The sequence below is a fragment of the Calonectris borealis genome, chromosome 23 (assembly GCF_964195595.1).
Source record: "Calonectris borealis chromosome 23, bCalBor7.hap1.2, whole genome shotgun sequence".
Taxonomy (NCBI): domain Eukaryota; kingdom Metazoa; phylum Chordata; class Aves; order Procellariiformes; family Procellariidae; genus Calonectris; species Calonectris borealis.
In genome coordinates this window covers 585,093-595,070 of record NC_134334.1, presented here as the reverse complement: position 1 = coordinate 595,070, position 9,978 = coordinate 585,093, and the positions used below count along the sequence as shown (strand labels likewise).

Here is a 9,978-nt window from a genome sequence, read left to right as displayed (position 1 = left end):
GCGCGCGCAGCCAAGCCGTCTGCGCATGCGCGGCTAGGCCCCGCCCAGAGAGCCGTGAGGCGAGGCGGGCGGCGGCGCGCGCGGGATGGCGCGGTGAGTGCTCGGCCCGGCCCGGCCCGGCCCGGCCCGGCCCGGTCCGGTCCGGTCCGGTCCGCCGCGTCTGAGGGACCCGCGCGGCGGTGGCGTGCCTGAGCCGCGCGGGGTAGGCGGGTCTGGCCGCGCCGCCCGCCCCGGCGGGAGCGGCCCAGTTCCCGCGGCGGTGGGCCGGCGCCCTGAGGCGGTCGCTTCGTGCCCGCTCAGTCGCCTCAGCCGGGAGGGGGCCGAGTGGAGGCTGTGGCAGCAGCCAGCGGGCTGGGCTCCGGGGCCCGGGGCTTGTCAGGGTCTCTGTCCGCTCCGTTCGTGGGCGAGAGAGGGAGGAGGAGCAGCCGCAGGCGCCACATGCGGTGCCGTCCGCCTTGGTGAGCTGCCTACGGCAGCGCTCGTCCTGGCCAGCGGTGGAGCCCAGCGCCGTGCTACAGGGCAGCGGCGATGGGGCTAACGCTGGGACTGCAGCGTGTCCTCGAGGCGTGCCCGAAAAGGGCTGTCTCTTAGGCATGTTATTTATGAGACTAGTAGTCGCCTATGTTGCCCTGAGGCCTCTTGCCTCGCATAACAAGAGGATCATTTCCACACCGCTTTGTGACCAAAGCGTCTTTATTTCACGAGTAACTCCTGGCTCTTACGAGGTTGACTTGCACAGGTTACCTGAGAAACATTGCAGGCTGTTACAATATGAGGTCAGATCTTCTGAGTTGCACAGAATATGAAGGTGAACAAAAGATTAGCTCAGCAATGTTAAACGCTCTGGCACAGAACAGCTAGCAGGGAGCAAACCATGGCTAAACATTGTTCTCATTTGTCACCAGTATAAATCTAGAGCAGTTTTCTTCAGGTCAGTAGAGCTGCTTTGGCTTTTTACCACAGAGCAGAGAATATTATGGCCCTAGAGTTTATGCTGTGTTGCTGTCCAAAGGACAGTCTTCACAGTAGGTTAACCACGAGAGGGCACTCACCAAGTCTTACCCAGTAATGAAATGGAAGGAAATGCCCCAAAAGTGTGGGGAGCAGACAGAATTTCTAGCAGAAGGGCTTCTTGTCTGTGCTTTAACCTGTGCCTCGTTAGAAAGCATACTAGCAGACAAAGTGGGTGTTTGTTGGCTTTATCGCTGTGATGAGGTGGCCAGGAAGAAAAGTAAGGCCTTTCCTGCTTGTGGTTGCATGTTCCCCAGTGGCTGGATCTGATGGTTGTGTAGGGGATGCTGGAGTGATTTTAGAGTACTGCTGTCCTCAAAGAGGAGCTTTTGAAAGACCTCTCATTAACACCAATACAGGTTAGCATGAAGCTGAAACTGTGTTTTCCCATTCCAAAGCTCGGCTAATTTGTTTCGGATTTTATCTTCACATAACTTTTGTTTGAAAACAGGAATGTTTTAATATTTAATTTTTTTTTTTCTGATCCAAGGGTAGTTAACAAGGAAGTATTGATTGTGTTACAGAAGTTCCTTTGCGCTTGTAGTAAGTGAGATGCAGTGCTTGGAACAAGAGGTCCACAGAAGCTGACTTTCTGAGAAACCACGTAGATGGGTCTGTTTTACAGGGGATCACCTGGCAGCGTGCTTTTCCTGAATGAATCCACCTGCTAGGCTCATTTTTTTCCACATGGTTTAGGAGTCATTGAGTCTGTGCAAAAATGCAAAGACGACTCGGGTTCTGAGGATGTCAGTTGCTGTGGCAACGCTATTTCCCGTGGATTTTGGTCCTGTCATAGTTGTGCTCTTTTTCTAACGTGATTTGGGAGTTGTGCAGTCCTCAGGGATGTTAGTGGCAGAGTTACTGGGAATCCTTCCCCTTACCAGATTGATCTAACGCTTTCCTAAAAGACACAGCTGCTCGTTGACGTTCTGGCCGCTGTTTCGCATGCATCACAGATGATTCAGGGGAATTTTTTGGGAACAGTCCACAGATGTCACATCTTGGCAGGGAAATACGGGAAGAGAGAAATATTACTTTAGGGAGCTAAATATGAACTGTGCTTTCTAAGCATGTAGAGATAGCTCTTTAAAACCCTAAATTGTAACAGAGGAAATGTAACATCTATGGCAAAAAGCAATTTGGCGGGGGGGGGGAGAGAAAGAAAAAAAGAAAAGTACTTTTTTGTGCTTTTCTGACTTGCGAAGTTTTGGTTCAGGGTGCAGTGTTCCTCTTGCCCACATTGCTACTCGCAGATTCCTGACACGGCACAAGAAAGCATCGTGGTGCTTGTGTGGGACAGGATTTTTGCGATGAGAGGAGCAGACTCCAGGAATCAGATCTGGGGTTTAGCCCGTGTGCTTTCAGACACATGACACTGCAGCTTCTGCTCCAGTGTTTGTAGCGTGCTCCTTTTGTAAACTGTGAGTAGCCTTACTAGTGTCCTGATACAGCTCTGGCGTTTTCCAGAGGTCACAATCTACCGGTACCTCTCCTCCTCAGATGTAATTGGTTGGGTTCCTTCTTAGAGTAGACTATATGATCCATGGAAATATAAGAAACTCTCATTGTTACTTGGTTTTTTCCTAAGCTTTAATATCCTAGATTTTTTATAGACAGAAAAGAAACTATGTGCTCTGTTTAAAAGACATTGAGCCTGCACCCAGAAAGGGAGTTGAGCATAATGATCCTGAACATCACCATTCTTAGCTTATGGTGTTGAGCTCATAAGCTCGAGTTAGGTGCTTGTTCTGGGTAAGCAGTGGGTAGTGTAAAGTGCTTGAAAGGGTTTTCAGGAGGGTCCTTCACGAGGGCTTGCGCAGCCTGTCTGGACGTGTTGGAAGGGTGCGTCTGAGGTGCCAGCGTTTCCAAGCTTAGGCAGCAGTGAACAGCACTGCGAGGTGAGAAAGGGCGCAGCAAACTGTAAATATCCATGTCTGAAGATTGGGTTTGGAGCTAAAAGTTAGTTTTTTAAGCTAAGGGAAACATCTGTGCTTGTGTTTCTCTGGGATGCTAGTGACTCCTCTACAAAGGGTAGAGGTGTTCCAGAATTGATTCACTTCTGCTACTTTAGAGCCAGAGATACCAGAGATACCTTCCATCTACTGAACCTTTCATCTAGGCTAGTGGGCTGGGTGGGGAACCATCTTCCCTGGTCTGGTGAGAGTGCAAGTGACTGTGGGGAGGCCTTGTTTAGCAGATTTTCTTAGTAACTGGAATCATGTAGTCATCGCTGGAAAATTGCCCCCGCACAAAGTGTTTTTGCTAATATTAACTTTAGTTTCATCTCAGCTCAATGGAGGGAAAAACTAGAAAGTGCCATAAATTCAGCCGAGCTTGTCAAAGCTGTCAAATTACCACCTGATAAAGCTCCTACCTCCTAATGATTACAGCCATCAGCCAGAGAGGAAATGTATGCCGATGGGGCTTTCGAGCGACAGCGCCAGGGTTCAACATTGTTAGACTTTTAATGTAGTGTCATCTGGGGGCTCTTTGGCTTCAGTGGAGGGTGAAGCTCTGAGCAGAGTTATTTCTTTTTTAAAAAAAAAAAAAATCCAAAGATGTAGACTAGCATACTAGCCTTCTCTTATCAGCCAGATTAATGCTGATTACTAAATTTTAGTAAAGGTCTTCTTTGGTCCCATTTGTTAGTATTAGGAGTCCATAGAGATAATGTCTTTTCACGTATAAAAGATGCTATTGATTTTCTGTTACTGTTGTCCTGAAATGTGCACAGTGTGTCTATGGAGCAGTGACAATCGTCCATCACTAGCTTTATGGGAAAAGAATGGTTATTGAATCTCTTCCCATAAAATATAATCTCTTTCTCTCTTCCAGAATTTGCCAGCCCCTATGGGAGTCCCTCATGTTATCTCTTTGAGAAAATTGATTTTTTTTGTCTCCGCTTTGTACACTTGTGTTTAGTTTTATTTTTAATTTGGCTCATGTGATATGAAATGAAGGCTTCCCTAACGTTAAGCATGCTTTCTCAGTGTTGTATTGCTTCTTTTTCATATAGATTAACACTTTCAGAATGTTTTAAAATAAAATAAAGATATTTGCTTGGCACAAGTCTCTCTTGTTGTTGCTGGGAATTTTCTTACTCTGGATGAGTCATTGCCCTGCTCTTTCCAGGCAGGTCTGAGACACTGACAGCTTTTCAGCTGCTTACAGGTAAATTCAGGATAAGTTTCTAGAGTTAACACAGGCTGATTGATTTCAGATGAATGACACCGTAGCAGAGAACACAACTTGCAGTACTGTCTGCTCAAGGAGCAATGGTCTTTGAACTTGAAGAGTGGCAAAAATACTCTGTCAAATTTGTCCTTTCCTCTTGTGTAGCAAATGACTGACTACGGGACTTTTTCCTTTCAGGGAGGAAACGGCAACATGAATTCATAGATGATGAGTAGGATGCCAAAGCCAGAGATGACAGTGCTCTTGAAGAAATGCTGGGTAGAACAAAAAGGTAAAAGGAACAGCTAATTGAGTACATTTTGGAGCCTGTGGGACTTCATGTGGTACCTTCCCTCATGAGGCAAATGGCACACCCCTTCAAACCATAGCTGAGTTTTCTGAATTCCCTCCTCCTCCATTTTGCATGAAGTCCCAGTGACACCTCTCACTCCTGACCTACTCTTTCTATGCTTAGGTCTTCCCCAAAGCTGCATCGCTCTGTACCTAAAACCCCTGCGAAACTCATAGTTTTTTTCAAATGTGTCCTTGCATGCATGCACTTGCAGGTGCAGCAGCCGTCTCATCCCGACCTGCAGCTCACACTGCCAAATTAGTCTAGCAATCATACCAGGTTGTCTGCTGCCGTGTTTTGTAATGAGAACAAAAAGAGAAGAGATGAACTCCACCAGTTATTTGCAGCCAGTGCCATTCTCCTGAGGTGATGGTTCAGTGCAGCCATTGCCTGTACCGTCTTCTGACTTAAACCCGGGCAGATATACACGGTTAAAATGTTTGGAATGCATTGCAAACAAGTTGCCTCCACAAGGACTAAATTCCTTTCTGCTACTCTGATGCTTTATACTGCATTTTGTGTTAATGCTGTTGAGATGCCCAAAGGAATCACTTCTTATTGGCTCTTTCATTCTGAGAAATTATCTCTGTAACTGAGGCATGATAGTCCACTTGGGGACTTTGGGAAGTAAGAGGCGGATTTAATCACACCTGGAGAGAGCCATGCAGTAGAAAGGCCTTCATTACACTCGTCCAATGGCAGCAGAAGTGGCTGAAGCAACTGACAAGGAACAAGAAAATCTTCATTAATAACATAGCTCTCCTTGGGATATTTTCATGCTTGTTTATGGAAGACTGACTTTAATCCCCCCAAAGTCAAAAGCAAACATTCTCCTTGAAAATGTTCCAAGTTTGTAGTAATTACCTGTGTGTTGCCCCCTGCCTCTTGGCTCTCTCTGGCAGCAAGTGTATGGGACAGAAGGGCATTTCTGTGGCAAGCAGAAGATCCTGACAGTATGAGAAGCAGGATGAGGTGTGAATGGTTGATGTATGTAAATAACAGTTCTATTCTGCTGGAAGTGGTGTTGTCGTGGTTTAACCTGGCAGCAGCCAAATACCACGCAGCCACTCGCTCACCCCCCCGGCTGGGTGGGATGGGGGAGAGAATCAGAAGGGTAAAAGTGAGAAAAACTCATGGGTTGAGATAAAGACAGTTTAATAGGGAAAGCAAAAGCCGCGCACGCAAGCAAAACAAAACAAGGAATTCATTCACCACTTCCCATCGGCAGGCAGGTGTTCAGCCATCCCCAGGAAAGCAGGGCTCCATCACGCGTAACGGTTACTTGGGAAGACACACGCCATCACTCCAAACGCCCCCCCTCCTTCTTCTTCGCCCAGCCTTATATGCTGAGCATGACGTCATATGGTATGGAATAGCCTATTGGCCAGCTGGGCCAGCCGTCCTGGCCACGCTCCCTCCCAGCCCCCTGCACATCTGGCAGGGCATGGGAAGATGAAAAGTCCTTGACTAGCGTAAACAATACCTAGCAACAACCAAAACATCAGTGTGTCATCAACATTATTCTCACACTACATCCAAAACACAGCACTATACCAGTTAATAGGAAGAAAATCAACTCCATCCCACCCAAAACCAGGACAGGTGTCTTCAAAACAACAATCAGGGAGGAATTTGCTATAGTTTAGGTGTTGATGCCAGTTGTAATTTTTATGTGCTTAAACTGTTTCTAATCAAGACATGGTCTGTCACACAGAGCATTATGCAGGGCAGGGTTAGGCTTTTGAATGTGCTGGCACCACAGTCTTTCCTGAAGATCATTAGTGCAGTTTTGACAGTGTCAGAAATTATTTCTTCAGGCTTCATACTGCTAGGAACTCTTCTGAAAGATCCAGCAATTCCATATGCACACTGGGTGTCTGGGAAGGGAGACGCTGGCTTTCTGTCGACCTTTGGCACGACAGTCAGTCGTTTCCCACTAAAGTGCGTTTCCTGCAGCAGTAGAGCTTAAACCAGCACACTTGGTGTCTTTGGATTCTTTCAGCTAAATGCATAAAGAGCCTGTCATTGGGACAGAGCTCTGCGTTAGGACATTGCTTTCATCTGTCAGAAGCAGTTTTCAGAAGACGTAGAGCTTGCCATAAAGCCAACCTTTTATACTTTGAAGATGAGAAACATATAGGAATTACTTGCAGATACCATTTTCCATGGCCAGCCCTCTAGATTTCATACAGTGTTGGTGGCTGGAAGCTGGGAGCCCGTACTCCCTACCAGCTCTTCTCTCTCCAAAATCAGCCTCCAACTTACTTCCAGTAGAATAGTTCTCTGAGAAGAAGTCAATGACTTCTCCTACTATGTCAGTGAGAATATTAGTTGGGCTCAATTCTATGGTTTACTTTTGCCTCTATTTAGTAAAATAGTTTCCCACTGTTGCCATAAGGAGCTGCTCTGGATGCTACAGGATGTCCTAAAATCCTTGCAATGTTCAGCCCACATGATGTCACGGCAGGAACAACACTGGATTCAACTCTTCTGGTGGAAAAGTAGTAATTTGTCCTATGTAATTTGGGAAATGTAATCATGTTTGAAATATCGTGTAAATATCATACGAAATACAGATTGTTTTTTGACATGGTTGTAACTTGCATAAGCTATCATATAGTTAAAGTATATGATGATATAATTTTTAGTTAGTCTCAACACCAGAGTTGAGAATTCAGGTATACTTAAAATAGTAATTAGCAAATTTCTGTTGTTGTCAATCCGTATTTTGGGAGATCTGATAGTTTTGTTCGTTCTTTTTCTGCGTATGTGTATGTTAAGGCTGTTGGTGTATTATTCGGTTATTTCTATAAACTCGGATGTAAATCCGTTATGCTCTTTGAGTTTCGAAATTCTTCACCATCAATCTGGAAAGCTTGAAGTCTGCTAAAATTGGAGTACGGTCAGTGTTGGCAAGGAGCTGTGTCCTTACGGTTGTGCCGGTTCCCCAGAGCCAGGACTTGTATCCATTCCGTTCCTCCCGCTCGCTGTTTGCGGCCCTGGAGCCCAGCCAGCGCGGCTCGGTGGTGGACCACAGCACCCTGTGAATCCAGCATCATAGCAGGCTGGGTGAAACGGAGAATGGGGAGTTGTTTTTCGGTATTTGGAACGGATTCGACAAAAAGCGCTATATACATGTTATTTTACTATTCGTGCCACTAAACGTTAGCTCAGGGAAGATGCGTGGTGCTTTTGCTTTAAGGTGGCTAGTGGCCACTAGCTGTGCTCAGTGTCGCCTCTGCCAGCTCCAGCATCGTGGCACGTGCTGTCAACTCAGCAGTGGCTGGAAAGCTCAGATAGGACCAGATTTGGCATCAGCATAATCACTTCTGCAGGCATTGTGCTTCGGATGTTTCCAGCTCCTCGCTGTTTCTTCTTTCTTCCAGCACGTGGTATTTTGTATGACCCTGAGGATAGACAGTTGCCTACTAGACTAGCTTGTGTTTTTTTGGTTTTTTTCCCTCGGTCTTGTCAGCATTCAGGTTTTCAATTGCAGGGGAGCACTGGGAAATATGTATTCTATTTTGTTTGCTGTCTTGCTAATGCTTTAACTTGCTGGAGTCGGTGAGAGATTGCGGCAGTGGGAGTTAGTGTTCTGTTAGTCATTCAGGTGACGTGGTCTGATAGACAAAGCTCTCGAGCTAGTAAAGGAGGATGCTTATCTAAGAGAGAGTCGCATCCAACTCAGGGTTGTGTAGCCTCACCTTACCACTTGATGCAAATTCTTTTACTCAAATGCAGGTGGAGCTTTTCAAAGCACCTAATATCATGTTCGTGTTTAGCCTATATCTTGCAAGCATATAAGAAAGGAAGGTGAATCACTCACTTGTATACTTTGATCTTAAAGTTCAGTATTATTCCTTTTCTGTAAGTGGTTTGTCAGACAAAATTTCTTAGTCATTGTATTTTAAGATCTCGCCCTCAATGTCAGAGGCAAGGCAGTTGGAGGAGATGCAGTTAGAATTCCTCCATCTTTGAAATACTTGATTTGGCATAGAATATTTCATGGACCCATCAATGCATTTTAGTAAGACCATATCACGTATCGGTGGCTGTTGTTGTTACTAGAAGGTAGGGCTTCAAGGTTTTCTGGTTTTGTTTTGGTTTTTTCCCCCAAGAAATTGTGGACGTTTTTGACTACTACAGATTAATTCCTCAGATGAGCCATGGACAACCTTTCACTGCAACTTTGGGTGTTTTAATCCAGATACTTGCTTTCAGCAAACTTGCTATGAACCATACGAGCACCTTTTGTGCAGATAAACTTTCAGTATCACTATTGCGAACATAAGTTGACATTTTGATTCTGTGGAAGTTATGATGAGTATATTAATATCTGCCACATGATTTGTCTGCTTCCAACCATACTCTTCTGAAGTAAAAATTCGCCCTTTTTGAATAAAAGCTGGCAACTGACTGGCATAAAATAAACGAGGTATTTTTAGAGACAGACGGTGTAGCTTTTCCCATAGTAAATGGTGGATACCTACCACTAATGCACCGCTTGCTTTATGGGATTAGTGTGGCTAATGATTTGTTCGTAATAGTTCAGTAAATAAGGGCTTTTGTAGAGTCAGTGCACAAGGAGGAAAATGCTGAGAAGTCCCCATCCTGATCTGGGATATTTTTCTTTGAATGCCATCCCACCAGTTATTCCTGGTGAAGGATGAACAGTGTTTTCAGCATTTCTTAATCATCACTGCCCATAGAAAACTTATTTTTATTGGAAGTACCTACCTGGCCACTGTGAACGAAAATCCCTCAGGGAGAAAAACTGTCACTGATTGAGGTACAGTGGCTCCAAGAGTTGTCTTCAGTAAGCACAAGGTTGTCGTGTGCCTTATTTTCCCAAAGAAGTGAACGCTTTGGGATTAGTTAAACTCTTTTCAGTCTGGATTAGTTAACTCTTTTCAGTCTGTACAGCAGTGTAACCTTTCCTTTATGCGTTTTAGGGCTTGCAAAAAGCCAAATACGCCATCTGCGTGACTCCAAGGTAAAGACTTGGGGTAAAATAGCGTATGTTCTTGCAATGAAAGAGGCTTGTCAGTGTGTCACGTGGCCCAAAGCACTGGCAGAGTTCAAGCGCAGAGGTGGTGTTCAGCTGCAGTTCCTAGACTCTCCGCAAAGGAGAGCTCTGTCTTTCTCAGTCCGTCTCAAAGTCTTGGGTAGTGAAGTGGCTTCTACTTGGTGCTTTCAACAGGCCTTCCACTGTGCGCAGTTTGCATAGGTTGTTTCCAAATAAGTGCTACATGCTACTCAAACCGTCTTGCTTTCGTTGTTTAAGCCTCTCCCTCTACATGAGCAAGCCACGCAGTCTGCTCTGGGCTGTTTGTGTAGCGTTAGTGCTACTCCGTCGCTGCGATCTAGTAGGCTAACAGATGCGGCTTGCCCTGTCTCCTAAGAGCGGCCAATCTGACGTGTATGTGCCAGTTTCAGCAGGT

The 9,978-nt window shown here is 45.6% G+C and overlaps 1 protein-coding gene across 1 annotated transcript in view; it reads left to right on the top strand.

The window, feature by feature from the left end:
* Nucleotides 1–36: 36 nt before the first annotated feature.
* Nucleotides 37–9,978, top strand: part of CAMTA1 (calmodulin binding transcription activator 1) — a 327,820-nt gene continuing 317,878 nt past the window's right edge. Inside the window, exons 1-2 of the mRNA XM_075172134.1 lie at nt 37–93; nt 4,384–4,477. Of these exons, the coding sequence (XP_075028235.1) occupies nt 4,411–4,477 (67 nt within the window). The 5' untranslated portion in view covers nt 37–93; nt 4,384–4,410. The remainder of the gene's footprint in view (nt 94–4,383; nt 4,478–9,978) is intronic.